The sequence below is a fragment of the Penicillium atrosanguineum genome (genome assembly GCF_028827265.1).
Source record: "Penicillium atrosanguineum strain IBT 20685 chromosome Unknown utg000008l_segment0_segment0, whole genome shotgun sequence".
NCBI classification, from domain to species: Eukaryota; Fungi; Ascomycota; class Eurotiomycetes; order Eurotiales; family Aspergillaceae; genus Penicillium; species Penicillium atrosanguineum.
This window is the reverse complement of record NW_026623140.1, coordinates 2,605,573-2,631,059: the sequence shown is the minus strand read 5'-3', so window position 1 is coordinate 2,631,059 and position 25,487 is coordinate 2,605,573. Positions and strand designations below refer to the sequence as shown.

Genomic DNA, 25,487 nt, shown 5'->3' with positions numbered 1-25,487 from the left:
GTCTAGCGTTATTCGACCGGCGACATGATTTCCCGACAAAAGAGTTGGTCGCGAAGAACTTCGCAGACGCTATAGGAGGCCATTGAATATAACCGGCCACCATGCCTCCACGTTTCTCAGTCCAGCCTTCTTGGAAGGTGTTGACAGGTATGACTTAGCTCATATAGCTAATGTTCAGCTAGATTATTTGCGCACGAATGCTGACGGTACAATCTGGTCCAGGCACGCTCTCCAGACAGGCCCTCTCAAATGGAACTACCATCACTGCGCGTGCGGCGTCCACTAAGGCTAAGTCGCCCAAGAAACATGACTTTTTCATGATCGCACATGCCCGGCAACGGAAGGCAGCCAATCTTTCTCGACGAAAAGTTCTCGAGGCTGAACGGGAAGCCTCACTCGGCCACCCTGTGGAAAGCAAGCCGACACCTTTTATCCAGGAGATCCAGTCAATTCAGGCCGGCACACAGGCTCCAGTATCCAGCATTGATATCAACTATTATTTGAAGCTGGATGAGCTCAACAGTGCACTTCAATTCTCGAAGGATCTGACCGAGCCGCTGAAGAATCCGGATCGTGATACAGCGGACCCTCAGCAAGAGTCGGAGGCAGCGGAGTTACATCAGCAGCAACACCGAAATGCAGAGGAAGCCATCCAGCGCATTGTGAACCTGAGCAATGGAAACGCAAAAGATCGCCTTCGGTTGAATGTACAGAAGTGCATCGACCAATTCGGCCGACACAATACCGACTCATCTCTACCACCTAAACCCGCTGGCGTGCGCCATGAGTCTGCACCGGTTCACCCCGAGAAGGCGCCTCGCATTGGCCAGGATACTGGCTCTCCCGAGGTTCAGGCTGCTATCCTGACAGCCAAGATCGTGAACCTGTCTCGCCATCTGAAGACTACCAACAAAGACAAGCACAATAAGCGCAACCTCCAGCTTCTTGTCCACAAGAGACAGAAGCTGCTCCAGTATCTTCGCAGGAAGGACCGAGGGGGCCCCAGATGGCAGAACTTGATGGAGACTCTCGGCTTGTCTGAGGCCGCATGGAAGGGCGAGATCGCCATCTAGGATTTTTCTTTTGGCTTTCGACTGAACGGAATCTTCGCCGGACTCTCAAACTTGCCTAGTGTCTTGAATTGAGCATCAGCGTGTGTAATTTTTATTTATTTTTTGGCCAGTTCCTGGCATCGGAACTTACCGGTTCAACCATCCTGATCTGAATGTTTGAGGCTATTTTGCCTAGAAAGATCAGAATCATGTGTACAAATAGAATCTCATTTCCTTTCATCTTGTTCCTGATCCCGTGTCAGAATGCACCTGAATTCTCGAATGGGTACCTAACGATTGTTTCATTCTCACATATTAAATAAATGAGTCGCAGCTTGCCGTGTCTCTTACATATCATGCATGCTTGGGATGAATATCTCCGACTATTTCCAAGCACTAGTACTAGAAGGCTTAGCATGATCATTTACCTTGCCTATATAGACCGGCTCTTTTACATTGCTCCTGAGGCTGCATGATTTATATTTAAGTTGACAAACTTGAAAATGACAAACCGATGGCCTGAGGAATCACTAAGCTCTCACCGCCTCGTCAACCTCGCTCTATTCTGCCCATCTTTAGACGACATTTTTGGATCACGTCGAAGTGAGGTCGATCAGCAGGTGAGCGCGCCTATCGAACCTTCTTGAAGTGAGAGCACTTGCTCTCGCGCACCTTCATCACTCTATCTACCAAGCTCGACAGACAACCCCGCGAACGTCAACAAACAGACCCAGGCTCGACTACTTGATCCCCTTCTCTTCCTCTTTCTCGTTCTCTTATTTCCCTTCCCCAACTTTCGCAAAGCCGCTTTTTGAACAGACTTTGTTCTGGGGTCGCTTGATTGTGTTCCCTCGCTCCCTAGCGCACCCCCCATCTCGCCCTCAAAGGCAACCCCAAAGGCAACCCAACCCTTCCTCTCCGTGACTGTTTGGTTGTGAGTGCGCAACAATGCGTACTCGTTCCCACCCTGTTTCACCTGGTGGGCTCGTCTCGCTCGACGACGTCCCCGCACCTCCCCGCCGCCGCAACACGCGCAGCGTATCTGCCCAGCCGCAGGATGCGGCGGAGCCGGGCTCGGGTGCGGTCGAGGCTATAAAGCCGAAGCCAACTCCGAAGACCCGGAAAAGTCGTTCCAAGAGTACCCGTGGCAAGAAGGTGTGTGAAGATGATACCCAGCGCGTAATGACGCGACTAATGATGTGTTTGAAAAGCCCACCCGCAATCCCACCAAATCTACCGAGCCAGAGCAGAAGGACTCAGCCGGCATCGCCGCCGAGCAAGTCGGCCAGGACAACATCGAAATGGTTGGCTCCCCCCAGATTATAATTGATGACGAGCCCCCTTCACCCCCATCAGTTCAGCTGATGCATGAACTTGACCTTCATGTACAAGCTTTGGAGAAAGCACCCCCTGCTGGAACTCCCATTGCTTACAATGGAGAGGCTGCAATGGAGCTTGACCACCCCGACGACCTTATTATGCAGGACGTTGAAGATGTCTCCCCCCTTGGATCGGAACAACTCGTCATTCTTTACGCAACAATTGCTGATCAACTTGTCACTGAGCAGAGTCACGAGGACCATGAAACGCAAGACGAACCTACTTCCTTGATCCCATCTATCGAGAGCCCCCACCACTCCGTCTTCGCCTCCGTCGAGACGGGCGATGCTGAAGATGGTACCGGTGCCGATACGGCTGCACAACGTGAGTGCATTTCCAAGCTTCATACAGTGAATCCCATCTGCCGAAAGCTTCAAAGCACCAGAGTCTACGACAAGCTATTGCGTTTCCGCGAATGGGCTTCACAGCGCCTCTACGGGAACCAATGTGATGACTTTCTTCACCTTCCTTCCCCAATTAACCCAGTTATATATGAATTCAGCGACGACCAAGGGAACGTTCTTAATCAAATTGTACTGATCACCATTCGCTCAGGCCGGAACCTCGCCCGCCGAATCCCCCGAACTTCGCCGACTCGCGCTTCTTCTAACGCTCATCGTGCTTCTCGAGGCACTCAGGTTCTGGGTCCCCAGAAAGCCACTCCTATTCGTCGCTCCTACTCCAATATCTCCCAGACACGTCGTACCGAGGCCAGTGGCCGCATCAATCGCACGTTGTATCGCTTGCCCGATCTCTTGACCCAGAGTGATTCGGATGGAGAAGCTCCTGCTCAGGACCGTCAGCAGGTTGTAGAGACCCAAGAGAATAGTTCTGTCATTGCTAATCCTGCGACCCCCGAGTCTGCCCGACTCAGGACTCCCATGACTCCCATGACAGCTCCTCCGGCTGCCAATGTCGGCAACTCGGCAGCAAGCCTCAACTCATCTCCCAGTTGGTCGCGATGGATTTTCAACAATGTTTCCAGAAGATGGACAAACATTCGCGGGAGGCTTGTCACTCGTCCGTCCGCTGGAACCCTGCCAGGTGCGTCCTTAGATGTTCTAGTCATGTTTGATTCGTAGCTTACTCCAAAGTTTTAGCCGCCGAAGCCGATGAGACCGTGGAGACTGATGAAAGTATCGACCAAGTTGTTACGCCCACTAAGTCGACCGAGGCCAACACGGTTCCTGTGACTGCACCTAAGGCGCACACCGAGGCTTTTGTGCCTCTGCCAACGCGTAGCACCTATCGCCGTCGTGTTTCCACTTTTCTTCCTCACGACGTAGACCCTGACCGGCCTCGTCGTCCTCGTCGCATTTCAACAACAGATCGCCCAGTGGCTGCGTCCAAGTCTCGCCAAAAGCCTACCCCTCCAGCGGCCGAGCTTGGATACGATCTCTTTCCTCGTGCGTATGATGCAGAGCTACTCAAGAAATGGTTCGCGCGAGGTACGAACCCTCGTCTTGTTCAGCCTTCTCAGACTACAGAGGATACGGAGGCTAGCAATGAAGTTGCTATCTCTGCTCCCACCAAGGTTTCTCCTACTTCCAATGAGACTGCATCTGCCTCCGCTGAAGATCAATCGCTCAAGCGCAAGCGTGAGGAGCCTGAGAAAATCCCAAACCCGAAAGGATGCAGTTATGGTATGAGTGAGGAGTTTTTCGAGTTCACTGACGCTGAATGGGAGGAGGAAGAAAAGCGTGTGGCTGCACTGAAGGCCAATGAAACAACTCAACCTGCCGCCAAGAAGCAACGCGTTGATGCGTCGCAGTCGCGCCGACGTGCAACCACTCGGCCCAATACTCCAAAAGCCCCTCTCAGCGCTCTATCTCCTGCGCGCCGTCCTGGATTCATTCCTAACCGCCGAGGCACATACGCTGCCCCTGATCTGTCTCCAATTGACTCAAGTGACCTGTTTTCAGGCGTGGAATCGACTCCGGCAACACAAGCTTCCTCAGATGAACCCGCCAATGCCCCCACCAATGCTCAACCCACCACCGCTAAACATGCCCGCAATTCGATCGACTATGAGACACTGCAGAAAGAACGTGAACTCAAGGCCAAGCAAACGCGGGAACCCAATTCCAGTCCTTCCGGTACGTCTCAAACGTCCTCTCCTTCTCTCCTGCCATGCGAGGCCCTATCGAATCATCCGCCTGTGAAGTATCGCTGCAGACCAAAGTCCTTTAAAGCCCCCGAATCCGTTTCTTCTATTACTACAGACGGGATACCCAGGATCAAATATATACTGACAACTTTGAATCTCAAGTTCCCACAAGCCTCAACGATGTCCCCGAATCCCGCGGAACCGCCCCTACCGCTACTCAAACTCTCGAACACTCCAGTGCCACCACCCCAGAACGTGAATCCTCCCAAATCAGCACTGACATTGACGCTGACATTGACGCCGACGCCGACGTTGATGTTGACGCCGACGTTGACGGCCCATCCCCTCTGACCCGAGCCCGCAACAAGGCTGAACAGTTCAAACCCAAGACGCCAAGTCGTCTTCGGGAAGCTCATCCTTTTGCGAGCAGTATCACCTCTGCTGCCACTGCCACACCGTCCTTCTTGGGTGCCACAACGGGCACCCCCTTAAACTTCGGCGCGACTTTGCATGCTCCCTCAAGCCTGGGCGCGTTGACTTCATCCCCTGTCTTCTACAGTGACCCTGAGTCCAATGATACCATTGAGCCTCTCACCCCAGCTGACGATGCTAATTGGTTGCGTGAAAAGTGTCCAACTGGAGAAATTGCCCACCTGTGCTGGCCGGAGCCGGCTAGTCTTGTTGAGACTTTGAACATCGACCCTGCTATTGCCGAATTTGTCAACAAGAATTCGTTTCCAGAGGCGTATGCCGAGGCTGTCGCTGCTTGGCAGACTATGTGGGAAGAATTCCAACGAGGGCAGCTGGAGATCTAAGTTGCATTTAACGACAATCAAATATTGATTCCAGCCCGCTGGGCTAATTTACGACAACTCTAATTTTGGTATAACAGTTCCTCTTGTGCAAGCCTCGATTCCAGCCCGCCTGGGCTAATTCATAAACCCATATAAAAGACACGCTGGTTAAAATTGGTGGGTGTTGTCTATTTTGGATTAAAAGCCTGGTGTGTGATTTCCCATGTTTGTGAGTTGAATTTTTCGTTCGGCCATATATGCAGCATGGAGTTTGGGATGTACTTAAATTATTTTGAACAATATAAATACTCAGTTTCAAAGACTCCAACTCACGTTCAATCGAAGCCTTGGAACTCCCCATCTCCACCCTCAGCTGCCAGCTGTTTTCTGGCCAGCCGTTCTTGCTCATTCTTGATACGAATCTCCTCAACCATCCGCTCAGTCTCACGGACCTTTTCTTTCTCCTCCTCGGGCAGCTTCTCCCATCTCTCCTGCTGTTTTCGTGATTGAATGGTCTCCTTCCGCCTGAGTCTCTTTTCCCGAGATTCTTGATTCTGACTCCAAGCGGCACTCTCGCCTGCTTGGCGTTTGCGTGAATCTTGCTTCTGGGCGCCTCCTCCTTGCGCCTTCTCTTCCATTTCCTCCTTGCGACGCTTCTCACGCTGCTTATCCTTATATGCGAAGGTGTCCCAGTCAACACTGACACCCAGGAGCTTGTCTCCGGTGAAGCTGCGCAGCTCGGGCATTAGGGGTAGCCTGAGAAGACCCCAGGCTTTACCCAGAGCCTCCCAGCTCAGGTCTTCTACCCGGAATATACTGCTCGCTTGGTGCTTGCTATAACTGCGAAGCCAGCTGACAAAGGCCTTTTGGGCCTTATCGTGGTGAGATCGATCCTGGAGATTATTCGAGCGTACAAGTTGAGTCGTGGTCGCGGCGTCCGCATCGGAAAGAGGAACTGGGAGATTGAAAGGTGCAACGGGAGTCTTGCGCACTTCGAGGAACTGGACATAGTCTTCTTCCCGTCCGGGGTGGAGAAGAACGATACTCAAACCTCGGCGACCAGCACGGCCTGCTCGGCCACAGCGGTGAATGAATGTCTTAGGGTCTGATGGGGGATCAATTTGCACGACCAAATCGACAGATGGGATGTCGAGTCCACGGGAAGCAACATCGGTGGTCAGGAGAATAGCGGGAGTCGTGGAAGTTGTGAAGCGGGTGAAATTCTTCTGGCGTACGTTGGAGGCATGCTTTCCGTGGAGAGGAACGAGAAGGAACCCGTCTCCTAAGATGATTGGGAGAATCATGGCGAGGTAGTCGACACTGGAGCACGTTGACACGAAGAATATTGTTTTTTGAGGAGTGGGTTGGACGGATGAGAGGATGTTCTTAAGGATGGAGAACTTATGGGCAGGCGGTGTTGTAAGATAGGTCATTTGCAGACTGGCCATACGATTAGCAACAATCATCAACATGGATCAGGTATTTCAGAACATACCTTGCTGGTGTGCGCTTGTCTTCAGCTCCAGAGCCACCCTTGACCTTAACGGCAATCTTTACCGGGTTGCGAAGTCCTACGCGGACAATCTGATCAACAGCCTCACTGATACTGGCACTGAACAAACCAGTTCTTCGCTGCTTAGGAAGATGGCGCAGGATTCTTTGAAGGTCCTCCTTGAAACCGAGGTCGAGAAGTCTGTCGGCCTCATCCAAAACAAGCATTTCGAAGGTAGATTGCGGGCAGTGAACATGAGGCGAGGAGAGAAGCTCCAACAATCGTCCAGGCGTCGCAACCAGTACATTTGGCGAGCGCTTGAGGAAAGCACTAAGATCCTCCGCCGGGGATGTTGTGCCGCCTAAGAGAAGTTGTGGGACGACTTTCAAAACCGAGGCGGAAGATTTGGGACGAGGCGCATCGCCTTCAGGAGGGTGGATTGCGGCGGCCGACGCAGGGTGAAATTCCAGCAAGGATAGGAGGACCTGGTAGATCTGGGTTGCAAGCTCTCTATGTAGAGTATTAGCAACCAACGTAGAGCAGAAACTTGCGACTAGACTCACCTCGTTGGCGAGATAACGATAGCCCCAATATGATGCTTCTTGATGGGATCATCAAGGCGCAAAAGCTTTTCCACGACGGGAATTAAAAATGACAGAGTCTTTCCGCTACCGGTCACAGCCTCGACGACTACATCCTTATGCGCCATAAACAGAGGAATGGCCGAGGCCTGGACTGGGGTCATGCGCGTGAAGCCCATAGAGGCCACAGCGTCCAGGGTCCATTGTGATAGCGGCGGTGTGAGAGCATCCCACGACCGTGAGGACGACGATGGCTTGGGTGCCATTTTGTAGCAGATTCGAGCACAAAACAACTTCGACTGGAGATCTGATAATCGCAGATTGAGAAAAAAAACCCATGCGTTATCGATAAGATAGGGTCACGTGCCAGCGGCATTGGGCGGAAACGGGGAGTTTACGATCTACTTTTCCCTTTCGCGCTAACACTTCGACCTACTCTCTATTCTTTGGTCTTTCAGCATATACCATGCGAATCTGTGCACTTATTGTCCATACCCATCCTCGATAACGCGCCGGCGCCATATCACAACCGCCCATCATTGAGTCGTTTGCAAGATCTTTGATTTCCGGCAGCCTTGCCTGCGACGGCGCCGATTTCTATACAAGGCCTCTCCTCGGCCTTATTTGGACTCCAGTACTCCCTCCATTCTCTAGCAGAGCCTCCGGTATGCCATTATCACCGAGCTCGATCCCGGCGACGCCACGAGTCATCTCCCCATCGCCCTCTCTGTCCGATAGATCGGACGCACGTGATGGGTATTTTGCACCGACAACACGGTCAGCGGCGCGCCGACAGCGCCTTTCCGAAGTAGAAGCGAATGCAGCCGAGCCGGAGTCTACACCCTCAGGTGCGGCGCGACAACGGCGGCCTAAGCGGCGGTCGAATCCGAAAATTCCAGCCTCGCCCCCATCCACCAACGGCAAGGTCTCGAATGGCTTCCTCTCACCGACATTACGAATCCCAGAGGCCTTACATGACATTTCGCGATCGCCATCACCGCTCGGTATCATTCCTCTACACACCCGTTACCGCAGTTTCATTCACCGCCACGAAATTCCCCGCAAAGTGCTGCACGTGTCAATCGGATTTCTCACGCTCCACCTTTACAGCCGGGGTATCCAGACGCTGCAGATCACGCCGGTGCTATTTACAGTACTGGTGCCCATCGCACTCACAGATTTAATCCGTCACCGCTCTGAGAAAGTCAACAAATTTTACACACGTTGCTTGGGCGCGCTTATGCGCGAGACCGAGGTCTCCGGCTACAATGGCGTGATTTGGTACCTCCTTGGCGCATATGTCGTCCTGAGATTCTTCCCCAAAGATGTTGGCGTCATGGGTGTATTGCTTCTTAGCTGGTGTGACACGGCCGCATCCACCTTTGGCCGTCTCTGGGGCCGCTACACGCCCCGTCTCCGACCCGGTAAGAGCCTGGCTGGAACCTTGGCTGCCTGGGCTGTCGGCGTTGTCACAGCCGCGGCTTTCTGGGGCTGGTTCGTGCCTTATATCGGCACCTTCCCGAATGACCCGAAGGATGCCTTTATGTTCACAGGTCGCCTGAACCTGCTTCCGGATTCTGTCCGGGGTCTTTTGGGCTGGACCGGCGATTCCTCTTCCACCACCATTACTGGGCCATTGGCCCTCGGCGTCATGAGTGTCGTATCTGGCGTTGTCGCCGCTGGCAGCGAGTTCATTGATCTATGGAACTGGGATGACAATCTGACAATCCCCGTCTTCAGTGGCCTTGGACTTTGGGGATTCTTGAAGGTCTTTGGTTAATATATAAGTTCATAATTAGGTATAGCACGCACATTGTTTTCCCCTATGTTGGGTATTCTAATGTTTAGATGATTGAATGGTTCACCAGTTCGGGCATGGCATTGCATCAAATCTGGTTCAGGCTTAGACAGCGCGCAAAGTCCGAATTATCTTGCCGATCTATTATCCTAGTATATTCTCTTCTCTCTTGCTGTTTCTGCGCGAATAATCTGTAGCTGAGCTAGGCGCATTGAGTCCTTGATATATACCTGTTTGAACTTAGTTCTAGCTCTACATTTGAAAAGCAACGCGTATAGTTCCTGTAGTGGAGAAGCATCTTTCTCCGGCTTGTGGAGACATGCGCCTTGGCTTCCTCATCGGGAATGGCGCCATCTTGACGTAAGAAGACCCTCCCACAATTATTCCCTTTGCCCAGATAATTTTTGATCAATTTGCGCCTTGCCAAAAGCAAATGACCACTAACGTTTCCTATCACGATGATTCATGTTGGACATGTCGCCGACGACGAGTAAAATGCGACAAATCACTGCCCGGTTGCCGGAAGTGCGCCCGTTCGCAGCGGCCATGTCTAGGGTACAGCAAAGAGAAACCCTTACGATGGACGAACAGCGTGGCAAGCCGGGGTAAACTGAAGGGAAAGACAGTACCACATTCGGATACACACTTCTCAATCGTCAGACTGCTTATTGATCCGTCCCTGCAGGATCTGTCTCCTTCCACGCGGGACTATATTGCTTACTGTAAGTGCATAGATCAGGCTAGATCACGGTGATCACTCACTTACATGAAATAGTTGAGCAAGAGTGCTCCCAGGACTGCGTTATACACAACGTGGAACCAGCAAACCCTTTCAAAGAGTTCATGCGCCTTATCCCATCATGTCCTGGGTTTCGTGATGCCGTTGTCTCTGTTGCTGCTTTACATCGAGCCCAACGGGTGAGCTCAAGTATCCTGACTACAGAAGACGTGAATGGTATGATGCTACCGAATAGTTCTCCGGAGTCACAAGCTGCAAAGCAGCTGCAACAGTCGCCCGATTACTATAACGCACTTCGCCACAAGCAGAGAACCTTGGCTTTCTTGAGAAAAGAAAGCGAGGAAGGCTTCATGAATCAGCTAGATGGTACCATTGCCACGATCATCTTGTCTACCTGGTTTGAAACTATGGATTCTGGAAGAGAATCATGGAAATATCATCTACTCGGGCTTAGGGAGCTCGTGCAAAGATGTGGCTTTTCTGCCATTCAATCTGGACGTGGAAGTCTTGCGGCTTCTATACCTCAAGTTTATGAGTACTTTGACACAACTTACGCTATGTATGCACAATCTCGGAGCATCTCATCTGATGATGGCTAACATGAGGCACTATAGATTTGAAATCATCGGCTCGACATTTGTTGAAGCCAAACAACCGTATCGACCACTATTCACCACAATCCCAATGCTTGAAGTTTTGAAACGATCTGAGACTCAAACCTGGGTCGGGTGTCCTGCAGATCTTCTATTCGTGCTTCTGCTCGTGAACTCAGCTTCTTCAAGACCGGCCGAGGACAAACAAGAGCTATTGTGCAATACTTTAAGTCTCATCCGAGGCTTTTCGCCCATGAACTGGGCGCTCACAACCACACATTCTTGCCACGTGAAATCACGGTACCATCTTGCCTCACTCTACCAGGCAGCTGTGGAGATATACGCGCGGCAGATATTTTCCATGTCAACAGGGCAATATTGCTTAACTCAGGAGGGACCCGCCAATTCGATCGATTCTCTCATGCTCAACTTCCAAGCCATTGACCGACAGGATACCCATTTCAAGAGTTTAATATGGCCTGCATTCGTGATCGGTGCTGAAATGCAAACGGAAAACCAAAGGGCTATGATAGCGGAAGTCTTTGCACATCTATGGAAATTATGGTGTTGCCCTAATGTCGCGAGCGCGTTCGAAGTGCTGGAGAAGATTTGGGCCCGGCGTTCCGCCGAGGGAACACCGAGGCCTTGGATTGAATACGTTTACGAATGGGGCGAGGACTGGATTTTCCTGTAATCAAATGCTGAACGAATTAACGAATCTTACAAATTCATACTTGGGTGCTGAGAAATGGACAGAAGTTGAGAGAGAAGCCCGAAGACTTCGGGTTCAGAGCTTAAGAATGGGGCGGGGGCTGCAATAGGGTCAATAATATTTCTGAATTTATGAACGAGAAATTTGAAGGAAGCAGTCGTGTATACAGAGACATATCACCATACGAATGAATATCATTCTTATCATTTTATAATTCTTAGCTCGCTACGTAGATGCTAGTCTACGAATTGGAGAGTCACGGTGCCGATCATGTCCAAATAGCCTCGTAACGTATTCTGTTGCGAGGTCTGATTCAATATATTCACAAGTGGACCTCCGAGACCACATAATGGATCATGCTCTGGAATGCTGACCTCCTCAATCTCTTCTCGCAAGAGTTTCATGACTTCGTTGCCTCTGCAGTAGTTGCTGCGCCATTTGAGAGCAGCCTGGAGTTGTCAACCTATCAGTCTTATAAAACTAGGCAACAAAGCCGTAAAAGTACCTCAGGGTATACTCCGATGTATCTATAGTCTCCATATACACTTAAAGGCCGGGGTGATACACCCGCTGGCACCACAATAACATCACCCGCGTTTACATCTACTTCCACTCCCCCAGTAGCGGTATCCTATCCTTCACGGCTGAGAGCTAGCTTTGATCCGCCTTGGAAGACAGTTTTATGAGATAAATCTAGTCTTATGAATTCACCATGAGCTAGATGCCGAAGCGCACCATAGCATTCATGCGTGTTTGGATGGAAGTGAGCGCTGTAAATAGCTCCCCATTCACCCTAACGACCAAAGGAATTGATTAGAGTGAATTTAAATCACTAAACCTAATGATCAATCCTCTTTTGCCAGTGATTGTCTTCGCACAGAGCCTTTGCGGATTCTGGATCTAATGGCTTTGGAAGAACATGACGATAGACAAGAGCTGGGATACTATTGTTCGGGACGAAATGGCTTCTTTCGAGGTAATATACTTCTGGTGGCACGGTTTTGAACTGCGCCATACTAACTGACCAAGTTTTCAAGCCAGTGAAGGTTTCCGAGAATTGGTTTTCCAAAAAGGCAGCTCTCATGAGATCTCCGCACGCGATTTCGTCACGAAATATGCACAACAGACTGAGATTGCTATCCCAGCCTGTGGGAAAACATTTGGCGGATAATTTACAAGGATGGCCACGGAAATGTAAGATTTCAAGACGATGGAGGTTGAACATGTTGAATCCAATTATGATTTTGAAAGCTGCGGATAGCGCCGAATGCATGCTGTGTCTCATTAAAGAATGCCGCCTGTTCTCCGTAGTATGTGCGCTTGATATGACCTGTGCATACTCCTATGTAACGCTGAATCCTGATCTTGAAGTTGAAGAAAACAAATACAAGCAAATGTGGAGGGTATCACAAGATATTCAGACCAAATCAAGAATACTGACGCGAGGAACGCGCTTCTTGTTGTCCGACTTCTTCTGGCCACGCTTTACGCCATCGACTTTCGTGGTAGTAGAGTCGTCTTCGGACTGAGCGAGGGAGTCGATCATCCAGAAGCCATTCGAGATTGTGAGGTTTTCGAGATGACCAATGCTTGGTGTTTGCTCCGGTTCTTGGCCCTTTTGTTTTGTGCATTCTCGCGACTTGCCCTTTGACTTCTCGGAAACCTTTGATGGGGAAGAACTCCGGCTCGGTGGCACAATGATGTGTTCGGATGGTTGCCTTGGCAGAGCATCAATACCTTTTGTGTCCACGGCAAAGCTTTGGAAAGATGCAGATGCCTTGGAAGAATTATGACCTTTGTGCTTTAGTTCCTTGGAAGGACTACCACGGAATTTGTGGTCTTGTGTCTTCGATGGAGTTGGTAGACGCAAAGAAGGGACTGTCGAACCCAGAAGTGTCTCTTTTTCGTCCTTCAATGACAGTGATAACGAACCGATGGCTTCTTCCAAGTCTTCAATTACGTGCGATTTCTCCGTTGATGGACACTTGACCGATTTCTTGTGAGTGTGATAAAGTCCCATGGATGCTAGCGATGTTGTTGCGAGATCTTCTTCCCTTACTTCGTCGTTGGTCGCTGAAGTCTCATCGCTGGAGACAGAGTAGCTGCATTTGATGCCTTTTCGTAAAGTCTGCGACGACGCAACATGGTCGGTGACGGAAGCGGTGACCTCCTCGACTTCACCTTCGGTACCTGCCAGAATGCCGGCTCGGGCTCGCATATATGACTGGGTGTTCACCGGGTGTCGCTTGGCCGCCGGTGTTGACATTGTGCACAATGATGAAAATGTGCCAATAAAGTCATCCAGTTCGTGTGATGTCAAGGGTGTCTGTTCCGAAGCCTGATGTTGTGAATACATACTCGGAGAAGAGGAATCCGTCTCGGGATTAACGGGCGTCATACTTTGGAATGGGGAGCGCTGATCTTTGACAGGCTTAGTAGAAGAAGCTGCTTCCAGCAACTGGGTCTTTGCGGAAGAGGATAACTCTGATCCTTCCTTTGTGAGAGTTCCATATTTCAGGATACTCCCCCGCGTCATGCCGGGATCAATAGGTCCCTTCTTCTTGGGCCCTGCGCGCCGAGCGGCCGGCTTCTTAGGCTTGGGAGTAGCTGCCCTGGCCGCTTTGGCAGCTTTGGCGGCCTGCCCATCGTCCCATTTCTTAGCAATTTCAGGAAGACCGAGTCTGACGACAGTCTCGAAGATCCAGACCTTCTCAATTGCAAGCGGATCATACCGTTTGGTCACCCGCGACTTCGAAGGTGTGGGCGGTGGCACCTCGGCAGCGACTTCTGGGTCGTCATCCTCATCGCCGGAGAGGTGCGTGTTCTGCGATGGCACAGTCTCCTGGGATGGCAGAGGTGGGTTAGGTTCTTCGGCTAGAAGATCAATACCAACAACATCAATGGGCAGCATGTCCATTTGAAGCTCGGTAGTGCCGTCTGTACCGAAATTTGCACGACTTTTGTGAACCTTTTGCATCCAGGATGTATCACAATCGGGAGCAAGAGTGCCTGAACATAGGCCCTTTACAGGTCTCTGGAGGCGAAGTCTGTAGGAAATGAGAGGCTCCGCGAGAAGCTTTATAATCTTCCTCGCGCCTGAGCGGTAGTTCCACTCGAAGTGTTCTGCAGCAAAGCTTCGAATCGCCATAGGATCAATCTCGCAATCCCAGGCATGTCTCAGACGACGTCTTAAGGCCGTCATTTCATCTTTCGTTGACACCACAGGCTCTGCGTAGTATTTGAGAATTGTTCGATCAGGAAAAGACTCCGGGATTCGCACAGCTTTGTGTTTTGTCGTAAACCAGCCGCTCTCGTTCTCTTCAAGCTCAAATTGCAACCGTTCCCTCCATTCGTTCAGCCGGGAGTCCAGGTCGGGCGATTCGGACGATATTTCCTTCAGCAGATCATCGCCAAATTGTGCTTTCGCAATCTGCGCGGCCAATTTGCTCCCACACTTCGGGACGCCTGAGGGCAGATAATCGCCTCCACTGAGCATGGCAAACAAAATCATGCCCGCTCGGTCCAAGGGAACATTAGAAATGTGTCCCTCATTGCCCATTCGATAACAAGTCACATGCGTTGATGCAGATGTACCAGTTCCGCTCTCTTTCGAAAAATTCATGATCGTCAGCGTGGAGCCAAACATCAACGCATCGACATCGTTGCTCATGACCGCATCAACGATGCCAGCTCGTTGCAGTCGCGCACACTCCGCTTCGGCCTCACCCGGAGCTTCGTGCCATGGAAATCGGAACCTTTCAATCAGATCCTTGGAGCGCCGGATGATCGGCGCACTGCCGTAGCTGCGGGTGGACACTGCTTTGCCCCTCTTGAAGGGAGGCTTATGCTGGCCATCGTAAACGAACAGCGGGTGAACTGGCAGTGACAGAAGCTTCAGAAGTCGAAAAAATAAAGTCCGCAGCTCAGGGTTCTTTCCGCCACGGCCGGCCTGGACTTGAAACAGCCAAATTGAGATGTCAACAGCCACTCGAATAGGCCTTGCTGTTCTCTCCAAGTGGGTTACAGCCAGTTTGGATAGAGAGATTCGCTCCCCTGTGCCAATGGCGTTGATTAATCTATTTCAAAGTAAGTCAAATGGTCTGTACCAGTGATAGAAGCGACGTTTTCGCCGTGGATAGGGCGTTGCTAGGTAGTACTCCCGCAGCAAAGCCTGCATGAATATATCTCTGCACCCAAACCAGGGGTCGATGTATATAGCACATACCCGGGAATACCCATATGGCCGGCTTCAATTAATGCAAGACGCCGGCTCAAGAGCAACGGTATACAACCATGTGGTGCTGGCGCAGACGTTCAGGAAGAAGAACTTGAGTGTTGACGGAGTGTAAATAAACCACGGCCCGATGTAGATCCGTGACTTGTGCAGCTCCGCACTGTCTGGTCTTCACTTCACTTGAGATTCGAGTTCAATTCTGATATTCGAAAGGAAGCAGCTTCTATGAGGAAATAGCAGACCTCGGGTCAAATTATATGGCTCTACTTCACCGATCGGCGCGTCGTAGAAGCCCATCCCCTGCCACGGCTTTCAGTTGCTCCGAGGGGCAACACGCCTGAACGTGCCCTCCACTAAATAACATGGCAACTTCCACACCGTCTACTGGTGACAACAAGCGCACAATGCCTGCAACCTCCAATCTACGCCACTCCCAGTCAGCGCGGCCATCATCCCCTCACACACCTCAGCAGCAACCGCGATCGGGCAATGCGTCGTTCGCCAGCTCCACGTCGCCGGGCTCGTCTTTCCGGAACGAAGACGACGCGATAATTTTCGAGATAGGCACCCGTTGGATTCGGGCGGGATTTGAGGGCAATGGCAGTCCAGCTTGTACTGTGGGGTTTGGGCCTGAAGAAATGCGACGTGTTGGAGACTACCGCGGTTGGATTCAGGGAGCTTCTGGCGTTGGACCACTACCACGACCTGTCAATGCGGAAGACTGGGTACGGGATTACGAGCTGTGGAGGCACGATCTACGTGACCTTGACCTAGGTCTGGTCGAGGACAAAATAGAACGCGCTTTGCGCGAAACCTACAACCAGCACCTGTTGACCGACGCAGGCACCTCCCGTCTCGTCCTGGCCCTTCCATCGCTCATGCCGCACCCGTTACTATCCTCTTTGCTTTCTGCGCTGTTCAGTCGCTGGCGCTTTCCGAGTGTTACCCTTCTATCGAGCGCAACCATGTCTGCAACCGCGGCGGGCCTGCGGTCTGCCTTGGTCGTAGACATTGGCTGGGCCGAGACCACCACAACAGCCATCTACGAGTACCGGGAGGTCACGACAAAGCGGAGTACAAGGGCCACGAAGCTTCTTATGCAGGAGATGGGCCGAATTTTGACTGTTCTGGGCTCCGATAAAGCCCCAGAGGAAGCAGTTAAAGACGAGATCTCCGTGGGATTCACATATTGCGAGGAGGTTACGACTCGTTTCGCTTGGTGTAACCCGCAGGTAGAGGCCGGCGGAGCGGTGTCCGGACCAGACCGAACCATCTCAATTCCGTCTCCGAACAACCCAGACAAAGACTTTTGTGACATCCCATTTGCCCAGCTTTCGGAGCCTGTTGAGAAGGTCATGTTTGCGCCAGGAGTAACCGAGTGTGAAATGGACGACGAAGAGAAATCGATACCTGTGCTTGTCTACAACACTCTTCTTACTCTGCCTCCTGATGCCCGCGGTACATGCATGTCACGCATCGTATTTGTGGGTGGCGGTTCTCGAATTCCAGGACTACGACAACGGATTCTCAATGAAGTGTCATTGCTGATTGATCAGCATGGCTGGAGCCCAATTCGAGGCAAAGTCCTGGAGCGTCAACGAGAGCGACTGGAGCGAATGAAGATCTCATCTCAAACCAACGAAGAAGCACAGCCGACCAACAAGAGCTCTGCGCCTTCCCATGATGAAGGAGAGAAGCCAGATCCGTCTCGAGAAGAACCAGAGATTGATTTCGTTGAACAGAAACTTCGCCGCCAAAACAAGGACACATCCGTTCCCGTCCAGGGTGTTCTTCGAGAAGTCGAATCTCTCGGTGCATGGGCTGGCGCCAGCTTAGTGACAAGCTTGAAGATCCGAGGAATGGTTGAGATTGAGCGAGAGAAGTTCTTGCAGCACGGGCTGGCTGGGGCGACTCGAGAATCAGAGCCACCTGTTCCTGATCGCCGATCCGGTCTGAGAGCCGGTGACCGATCCAGCTGGACCCTGGCTGGCTGGGCATGATCCTGTACATTTTCGTACTACATAGTGAACATAATAGATACCCCCTTGTTTTTCCAGATAAGTGACATAATCATTATTAATCCATCAATTGAAAGTAGCCGGCCGGCTTGACGAGAGAATCTGTACTCTTTCACTCTTTCACTCTTTCACTCTTTCCGAGAGCCACAGTCGAGAGCTAGTCTCTACCGAACTAGGACTTGGTCGGAAGCTTTATTTACCAGCCAGATCACGTGATTAGACACGCGGGTTCCGCCTTCGTAGCCTGAGAAACCACCTCCGTCACTTTCACATGTATTTTTAGCTAGTTGTCTACAAAAGGTTGGACTTTCATACCTGCAATGTTTTTCACCGCTCAATGGCTACCGGCTGCCCGCCTCAATCCCAACCATGCACGAAAGTTCTCCTTGCTTTCCACCCATGCCTCCTTTCCAGCAACGTTGTATCGTTATCAACTACAGCGGAAGGCAACCATGTACGACTCGAAGGAAGAGGGAAACCGCAGCTCCAAGGATGCGATTAAAGTGTCGGAAGATGGATTGGTTCATGCGATGATCTCGAAGTCAAGCCCCTGTCCGTTAATTTCTGCACGCTTGGATAGTCGATATGGGTGATGACATACTAACACTCATATTAGACTCGAATGGGCCGATTTTTATGCCCAATTCTCGTCTTCTACAGCAAATGCTACGCTTTGACTTTGGGAGCTACCAAGAAGAGGTTTCTGATGGGAAGATTTCCTTGGATCCGACTGTTATCTGTGTCCCGCGAGGTATGATTAATAATAACTTCATTTGAAATGTGATTCACAGTAAAACTCACGAACCAAGACACAAAGATTCCTGCGGGACTGGTTCTTTGGAGAGAAGGCGTCTCTCGCTTTTCCCTGCAACCTTCGGAGCCTATGGAGGTTGGAAGTAAGTATCAAGACAAGACTTTGAGATAAACTGAGCACATTGCTGATGATTACAAGAACTTAACGATGCACTCAGTGAGTTCTATGAGGCGTTCGCAACATCCGTTCCTACAGAAGAATGGATCGAGAAGCATCCGTACCGGGAGAGTTTCCCAGACCAGAATGAGAAAGAATGGATGGAGGTATAGATGACCAGAATCCTCGTCTATGCTAGTCATGAACTATGGCCAAGACTGTGATCTGGGAACCTGTAAAATAACTACCTACCCATATAGCCATCTGAGTTCTACCACCACCAATTTCGCAAAAGCACCCGAATCATCAACATTGACTATCTGCTGCATTTCAAGACAGTACGTCATTGACCTAATTTGTAGCACGCCTTCTTGATCTAAGGCGTATTCACAGAATGTTTGAGTGATCCTGTCAATCGACTGGATACAATATTGTACGAAATACGCAAACCATGAATTAAGCCTATAATAGACTAGTTCTAGGATTTGGAAATATAGTCGATTAGTTAACTTATATGATAATAAACAATAGTTGTCAATCCATATACTTGGTGGAGGAATATTCGCACAACGTTGGAAATCTAAATACAATAGAAACCCATGTAGCCCTTCAAACACAATTGGCAATAGTTGTAAGTAATACAAATGACAGAATTGAAGCAGCAACGATGCTCCCGCGCGCGGAAAAGGGCCAGTCCTATGTTCTGTCCCGTCCGTCGGGAACCCACCGGAAGTTCCCTTCCACGAGGAATTCCTGTACCTTCCGGAACCTCGTCGACACCAAATTATGGCCCACTTCCTGCATGGTACCGATTATCTCCCGAACCAGCGGTATCTTTAACCTAGTATACACGAGCAGCCGGTCATTTGCTTCATATCACGGATTTACTTCCACTCACCTGCGTTTATCTTGACTTTTGGAGCAGTAGCCCTTCCTGTCATTTGCGATAAAGCGCATTTACCTTCTAGACAGCACCAGAACGAAAAAAATGACAGCATCGAATAAGGCACACTTTTCGTCTTTCGCTCTTGCGCTATCTAAATAAACCCGCCAACCAACGGCTTAGTTTGAGTGGTTGGGGAGTGTGATCCAGCAGTGCTCGTGAATCAAGGCCTTGCAACATCAACATCCACCGAGAAAACTCAGGAAGAGAACAATCACTACCTCACATTATCTGATAGCCATGATGGTCATGCCCATAATGGTCGGCATTCGGCATTCGGTGTCTTCCGGTAATGAGTTAGATTGTGGGTCTCGTGGAGTCCGTGAATGCGGGGAACTTCAACTTAGCTCCGAGGCTGTCCATCAAAGCGTCCCTAGACCTTGGATTCGGCCTAGAGTGAGCATTATTCTGATCTTCCATCCAGTTCATACACAACATCAGCCATGCCAGATAATCCAACGTTTCACAATCTCTCACTGGAGAGACATGGCAACGTATTCGTGTTGACCATGCAAAAGCCTCCCGAGAACCGATTGAACTCAAGCTATTGCCAGGAGATGATTCGAGCTTACCGTACAGTCGAGAAGCTGCTCGGTCCAGACTCTGATGGCGCTGTTATTACGCGAGGAAGCGATACTAAGTTCTGGTGCACTGTATGTGGAGAAGAATCCCCCGAGTTGAGCAGGTTGTTAACAAAAAGGCTCATAGGGATTGGAATTAGATGAGTCTGACAGCAATCCTTTTGCAAACACAGACGGCTTTTACCCAGTAGGTGCCCGTCTATCTCTGGTAGCGAGCTGGGAGATTTGAAATGTAGAAACTAAAAAAGTTGAAACAGCTTGTCCATACAATTCTCGACTTCCCATTTCCTACAATTGCGTTGCTCACAGGACATACTTTTGGCGGCGCTTGTCCCCTAGCCCTGGCGCATGACTACCGCGTCATGAACTCGCGCCGTGGCTTCATCTCTATGCCTCCTGTCAATCTGGGCTTGCATTTCGATGGGATTGGATCTCTTCCACGACTTAAACTCCGTCCTCAAATTGCACGAAAGATGCTTCTTGAAGCCCACAAATGGACGGGCAAAGAGGCATTGGAGGACGGAATCGTTGATGCTGTTGCTGAGCCCGAGAAGATGCTGGATGTCGCTCTCGACCTGGCGGCAAAATGGGCACCAAAGGCGAAGATGGGGTAAGTGTGACCATGAAGAGGCAAATGAAGATTCTATATCGGTACTAATTGAACTTTTTTTGCAGTGTATATGCATTGCTACGTCACGAGTTGTGGGGGGAGGCAATCGAGAAGTTCCAAAAAATCAGCTATGTTCATAGTCGTGTGACATCCGCTCCGGCCAAGGCCAAGATCTGATCAATTGATGTATTATTTGATGGATTATGCGGGTATCTTGATGTTATCTTCGAATATTGGTTTAGCCGAATGGACTTGAGACGACGGAAATATGGAGCAAATCTCCGGCTTTTCGAATACTCACTCAAAGGTATGACAGTTAAATACCTAGTGTAGTGCTCCTTGAATTTATAGCTTGGATCTATTCTCTTTACTCCATATCTGAACATCAGGAAGTTCACGATAATTGGGTGGGAAAAATCTTGGTCCAAGAATCTTCTTCTGCACTTTCCCAGTCCCCGACTTTGGCAATTCACCTTTGATGACCCGCAAAATGGTAGGAATTTTATAGCCGGTCAGTTTGCTTCGCAGGTCATCTCTTAATTCTGCGAGAGTGAGGTTCTTGTGGGTCGTGCTCTGGTCCGTCTTAAGGCTCACGGTGGCTGCAACTCGTTGACCGTATTCTTCATCCTCAACGCCGACCACCATTACTTCGGACACATAGTCCAAACCCAAAATCTCTCGTTCGATATCCAGTGCGGAGATTTTGTACCCTCCTGATTTGATTATGTCAATGGAGGCACGGCCGAGAATGAAGTAATATGGTCCCTCCCGGCGAGCGATATCACCCGATTTGAAGTAGCCATCTTTGTCGTGTGCTTCGGCCGTCGCCTTTTCATCATGCAGATATCTGTCGAGCAGCATCGTTAAAAGGGTGAAACCGACGATTTCCCAGAGGTTCAACTTACTTGGAGAACATGTAGGGTGTTTTCACAAGGAGATGGCCATCATCCTCCAGCTTGAGAGAAACCGCCTCAACCACACGTCCTACGCTGTTCCGAGGTGTTCCCGTCGGAGAGAGGTCTGTTTTGATCACAGCACCAAATTCAGTCGCCCCATACCGAGTTAGAATTGGCTTTTGTCTCAGATTCTCCCAAAATTCTTGCACAGGGCCAGGCAGGGCCGACGATCCACATAGCATGGTGCGGATATTCCTAGCTCCGGCGATGTACTGGTCGCGAATTTCGGGGGCTTGACTTGCAATACTCTCTTCATAGTATCGCATCATTCGCATATAGATTGTAGGTACACCCGAGAAGAATGTGAGGCCACCCTTTCGCCAACGCTCCCATGTCCAAGCCGTATTAAAACTCCCGCTGCGGAATTCGATGCAGGCGCCTGCCGTGAGAAAGGGGAGGAAGGTTAGTCCAACCCCCGAAGCGTGATGAACTGGCAATATGTGGAGGACGACGTCGCTCTCTGTGATGCGATAAAAGTCCGCGTCTGTTTCAGCATTACCTGTGAGCCAGGTGCGGCGCTGCACAGCGCCTTTGGGTGGACCAGTTGTGCCCGAGGTAAAGATCACGCCGCTTGCGCCGTTCATGTCGAGAGCTCGATTTGACGAGATAAAAACATCATCTGCTGGAAGGAGCGTAGGATGAAAGGAAGACGCGATAGGAGATATGCACTGGATGTGGAAGTTCTTCTGTTCTCTCATGAAGCGCGCAGCAGAGTGAGCAAGGGTTTCGCTAGTTGTGCTGGCGACCAATGCGACACATTGAGCCTTGAGCATAAAGTATGAGGCTTCCTCGACTGGAATTCCGGCGGCTAGGAGTCGTTAGCTTTCCTCTTTGTTTCAGTGGCATTTTACTCACCCATTGGGACGACCGCGGCACCGAGAGCAATAATAGCGACGAAGCCAACAGTGTATTCATAGCCACCAGGGGCCAGCAGACCAATGTAGACCTCCTTGTCTTCAGCTAACTCACGAAGAGTCTCTTGACTGAGCATCTTCTCAATCTCGCTTCGAAGAGCCAGAGCATCCGACAGGAGATCATGGAAAGTCTTTTCGACGCCTGCAATCACATCTCGGACGGCAATGCGTGACGGCTTCCGTTGAGCGTATCGCAGCAGTTTATGAAAGAAGGGCAAATTGGGAAGAACATTATTTCCTACATGCGAAGGCACGAATTGAGTTCGGTCTCCCATTGTTGTCTGCTATAAGATCGGGTTCCGTCCTTCTGCCTGCCGTGAAATGGGTGAATTCCTTGAAATCCAGACCATTCGACATGCGCTGTATTTAACACATCGGAAAGGTCCCGCCCTGTAATTCGGTTCTTGATAATATCCAAGTCGGCTACTTGCCCACAACCTGCCCCGCGTTCCCGGGTACCCCAGTCCCGGCAATCGGCACTCGGCGATTATGGCAGTACACCACCCACCTGAGCATGTACCTAGGCAAGCCTAATGCGGGACTTGGAGTCTTCCAGGAGGCATGCATATACTCTAAGAGTATCAAAGATCTGTTCTATACTGCAACGTGTGTAGCTGAAACCCATCACCATGCCCGACTTCACAGATAGACTTCGTCCTAGCCAACCAGATGGACCCACAACACTTGCTCGAGAGCGAGGGCAATCCAACGTCTCAGTTAATGAGCTAGGTCAGCACTTGCTATCATCAGATGGATTTTTGGAGCGTCAAACTCGTATCCTACCAATTCTGCGGCGAGAGCCACTCTTCTCAAAAAGAGAAACAACAAAACTTGTCCCGTCCGGATCGCTTCAAGCTAGCACTCGCAAGAGCAAAGCTGCTGCGTCGACTGACCGATCAGTATAAGTGGAGCCATGATGACTACAAAATGGCCGAGTATCTTGTTGACGATGTGTCTCCCTACTTTCTGCACATGGAGATGTTTGTCACCACTGTCCGTGAACAAGCCAGCAAAGCACAGCGCGCGTACTGGATGCCTCTGATTGAGTCATGGAAGATTATTGGTGCTTACGGTCAGACTGAGCTTGGACATGGCAGCAATGTCCGTGGTTTGGAGCTTGAGGCACGCTGGGATAACCGCACCAAAGAGTTTGTCCTTCATAGTCCCACGCTCACGGCAAGCAAATGGTGGAATGGGAGCCTGGGTCGCATTGCCAATCATTCTATCGTGGTTGCGCAATTGCTTCTTCCTAAAGCGGGCTCGCCTGGCCAGTATCTATCTCAGGGTCCTCATCAATTCATCGTGCAGGTGCGTGATATGAAGACACACCAGCCGTTGGATGGAGTGGTGATCGGAGACATTGGCCCAAAGTATGGCTATGCTACGATGGATAACGCCTACATGCTGTTTGATAATTTCCGGTAAGCTGAAGTGCCATCATTCCATGGCACTGCTAACCCAATGTTAGAATTCCCCATTCCGCCATGTTATCCCGGTACTCCAGCGTCAATCCAGACACTGGTGTCTATACAAAGCCCGAACGGCCTGCTCTAGTATACGGGTCTCTGACATATGTTCGTGCAAATATCGTCCATCATGCTCGACTCGTGCTAGCACGCGCAGTCACTATTGCCGTACGATACACTGCCATCCGACGGCAGTTCCAAGATCGAGACGACAAGAATGGACCGGAGATATCTGTCCTTGACTACCCCACGGTGCAAATCAGGATTTTCCCCTTACTTGCAACTACCTTTGCACTTCATTACACCGGACTGGCTATGCGCTCGGTTTATCAGAGCACACGACAAGATGTTGAGCAAGGCGATTTTCGCTCTTTGGCTCACATGCATAGCATGTCTTCAGGGCTCAAGAGCTTGTGCACTATGCTTGCTGCAGATGGGATTGAGACATGCCGTCGTGCATTGGGTGGACATGGGTTCGGCGGGGGAAGTGGTTTGATTCAACTGAACAATGATTATCTTTCCAAACCAACTGTCGAGGGAGATAACTGGATGATCACGCAGCAAGTCGCAGCATATCTAATCAAGAAAATGGCAGCTGCAGTGGAATCTCCCAGTACCCCTGGCGCCGATAAGACTGAGGCTGGATTCAAGGAGTTTATTCAGAACAAGCAAGGTACAGAAACACGCCATTCTGGCTATGATGTTTTGGGCAAAGACCAAGACATTGTCAAAAGCTTTGAGATGCGAGCCACTGCACTTGTAAGTCAGAGACACCCTTGAAACACAAGGCTGGTTGAGTATTAATGAAACTTCGCAGGCCTACGATGTGTATGAGCAGCGGGTGTTGAAGAAGCTGAGCTGGACCAGCCTTCTTATTCAGCTGCACAAACTCAGCAAAGGTAGAGTCAACCTCAGCACCGGTAAGAGATAGACTAACACACCTACATAGCCCAATCTCAGTCGATCCTTGTAGGCACTTTCTACGAAGCTCTGTCAGCGGATTCGACTCTTTCAAGCTCTAACAAAATCATCCTGCGGGACTTGTTCCGCTTGTTCGCACTCTACACCATGGAGAATGAAGGTTATGAATGTGAGCATTTCCGTTGCCCGAGGAAAGGTCTTGTTTGCCCAAAATTGAAACTAACAACATGCTAACAGTCTTCCGCTGCAACGCCGTGTCTCAAGCCGACCTCAATAACCTCTCGGCTCGCGTCCAAGACTTGATGACCCGCATCAGACCCCATGCTGTGAAACTGGTTGATTCATGGATGATTCCAGACTACCTCTTAGATAGGTGAGGCAAAAGCTACTTTCTCGAAGGATCCCTCTAGACCTGTTTCTGACTGTGAACATAGCGCCCTTGGACGATATGATGGCCGCGTGTACGAAGATCTCTACAATCGAGCCCACCGGTTGAACCCTCTCAATCGAATTACATTTAATCCAAACTACTGGGAGGAGGAGATTGTGAAAGGGAGCGGTGATAACGGGTCCGGTATACTGTCAAAGCTATAAAAAGAGTGAAGGGCGACGGGTATCAGAGAGGCAGTGGCTCTACAGATACGGCCCGAGTACCCCGCTCCTGGAAAGCTTGTCAAGACTGGACT

General features: G+C 50.5%; 12 protein-coding genes across 12 annotated transcripts; 9 read left to right on the top strand and 3 right to left on the bottom strand.

Moving 5' to 3' along the window:
- Window positions 1-101: 101 nt before the first annotated feature.
- Window positions 102-1,073, top strand: N7443_010511 (mitochondrial 37S ribosomal protein uS15m; the record flags this gene model as incomplete). Its single annotated transcript, XM_056890567.1, has 2 exons — window positions 102-147; window positions 223-1,073. The coding sequence occupies 2 exons, from the start codon at window positions 102-104 to the stop codon at window positions 1,071-1,073; spliced, it is 897 nt and encodes a 298-aa protein (XP_056737058.1).
- A 927-nt stretch (window positions 1,074-2,000) lies between these two features.
- N7443_010510 (uncharacterized protein) lies at window positions 2,001-2,724 on the top strand (the record flags this gene model as incomplete). The annotated part of the gene is made up of 3 exons (XM_056890566.1): window positions 2,001-2,207; window positions 2,264-2,621; window positions 2,678-2,724. 3 exons carry the CDS (start codon window positions 2,001-2,003, stop codon window positions 2,722-2,724), a joined length of 612 nt encoding a protein of 203 aa, XP_056737057.1.
- Window positions 2,725-2,847: 123 nt separating this feature from the next.
- Window positions 2,848-5,354, top strand: N7443_010509 (uncharacterized protein; the record flags this gene model as incomplete). Its single annotated transcript, XM_056890565.1, has 4 exons — window positions 2,848-2,879; window positions 2,935-3,476; window positions 3,533-4,528; window positions 4,702-5,354. The coding sequence occupies 4 exons, from the start codon at window positions 2,848-2,850 to the stop codon at window positions 5,352-5,354; spliced, it is 2,223 nt and encodes a 740-aa protein (XP_056737056.1).
- A 314-nt stretch (window positions 5,355-5,668) lies between these two features.
- spb4 (ATP-dependent RNA helicase SPB4) lies at window positions 5,669-7,672 on the bottom strand (the record flags this gene model as incomplete). The annotated part of the gene is made up of 3 exons (XM_056890564.1): window positions 5,669-6,773; window positions 6,829-7,335; window positions 7,389-7,672. The coding sequence occupies 3 exons, from the start codon at window positions 7,670-7,672 to the stop codon at window positions 5,669-5,671; spliced, it is 1,896 nt and encodes a 631-aa protein (XP_056737055.1).
- Window positions 7,673-8,073: 401 nt separating this feature from the next.
- N7443_010507 (diacylglycerol/polyprenol kinase family protein) lies at window positions 8,074-9,186 on the top strand (the record flags this gene model as incomplete). Its single annotated transcript, XM_056890563.1, has 1 exon — window positions 8,074-9,186. The coding sequence occupies one exon, from the start codon at window positions 8,074-8,076 to the stop codon at window positions 9,184-9,186; it is 1,113 nt and encodes a 370-aa protein (XP_056737054.1).
- A 492-nt stretch (window positions 9,187-9,678) lies between these two features.
- Window positions 9,679-11,230, top strand: N7443_010506 (uncharacterized protein; the record flags this gene model as incomplete). The annotated part of the gene is made up of 4 exons (XM_056890562.1): window positions 9,679-9,809; window positions 9,865-9,926; window positions 9,980-10,502; window positions 10,558-11,230. 4 exons carry the CDS (start codon window positions 9,679-9,681, stop codon window positions 11,228-11,230), a joined length of 1,389 nt encoding a protein of 462 aa, XP_056737053.1.
- Window positions 11,231-12,665: 1,435 nt separating this feature from the next.
- On the bottom strand, window positions 12,666-15,487 carry N7443_010505 (crossover junction endodeoxyribonuclease; the record flags this gene model as incomplete). The annotated part of the gene is made up of 2 exons (XM_056890561.1): window positions 12,666-15,324; window positions 15,474-15,487. 2 exons carry the CDS (start codon window positions 15,485-15,487, stop codon window positions 12,666-12,668), a joined length of 2,673 nt encoding a protein of 890 aa, XP_056737052.1.
- Window positions 15,488-15,844: 357 nt separating this feature from the next.
- On the top strand, window positions 15,845-17,482 carry N7443_010504 (putative actin-related protein RO7; the record flags this gene model as incomplete). Its single annotated transcript, XM_056890560.1, has 1 exon — window positions 15,845-17,482. One exon carries the CDS (start codon window positions 15,845-15,847, stop codon window positions 17,480-17,482), a length of 1,638 nt encoding a protein of 545 aa, XP_056737051.1.
- A 338-nt stretch (window positions 17,483-17,820) lies between these two features.
- Window positions 17,821-18,583, top strand: N7443_010503 (uncharacterized protein; the record flags this gene model as incomplete). Its single annotated transcript, XM_056890559.1, has 4 exons — window positions 17,821-18,052; window positions 18,117-18,251; window positions 18,310-18,396; window positions 18,453-18,583. 4 exons carry the CDS (start codon window positions 17,821-17,823, stop codon window positions 18,581-18,583), a joined length of 585 nt encoding a protein of 194 aa, XP_056737050.1.
- A 1,213-nt stretch (window positions 18,584-19,796) lies between these two features.
- N7443_010502 (enoyl-CoA hydratase/isomerase family protein) lies at window positions 19,797-20,721 on the top strand (the record flags this gene model as incomplete). The annotated part of the gene is made up of 4 exons (XM_056890558.1): window positions 19,797-20,006; window positions 20,062-20,121; window positions 20,192-20,544; window positions 20,610-20,721. The coding sequence occupies 4 exons, from the start codon at window positions 19,797-19,799 to the stop codon at window positions 20,719-20,721; spliced, it is 735 nt and encodes a 244-aa protein (XP_056737049.1).
- A 168-nt stretch (window positions 20,722-20,889) lies between these two features.
- N7443_010501 (uncharacterized protein) lies at window positions 20,890-22,689 on the bottom strand (the record flags this gene model as incomplete). The annotated part of the gene is made up of 3 exons (XM_056890557.1): window positions 20,890-21,391; window positions 21,450-22,308; window positions 22,356-22,689. 3 exons carry the CDS (start codon window positions 22,687-22,689, stop codon window positions 20,890-20,892), a joined length of 1,695 nt encoding a protein of 564 aa, XP_056737048.1.
- Window positions 22,690-23,164: 475 nt separating this feature from the next.
- N7443_010500 (uncharacterized protein) lies at window positions 23,165-25,395 on the top strand (the record flags this gene model as incomplete). The annotated part of the gene is made up of 6 exons (XM_056890556.1): window positions 23,165-23,835; window positions 23,883-24,639; window positions 24,698-24,779; window positions 24,830-24,970; window positions 25,039-25,174; window positions 25,236-25,395. 6 exons carry the CDS (start codon window positions 23,165-23,167, stop codon window positions 25,393-25,395), a joined length of 1,947 nt encoding a protein of 648 aa, XP_056737047.1.
- Between the last annotated feature and the right edge of the window lie 92 nt (window positions 25,396-25,487).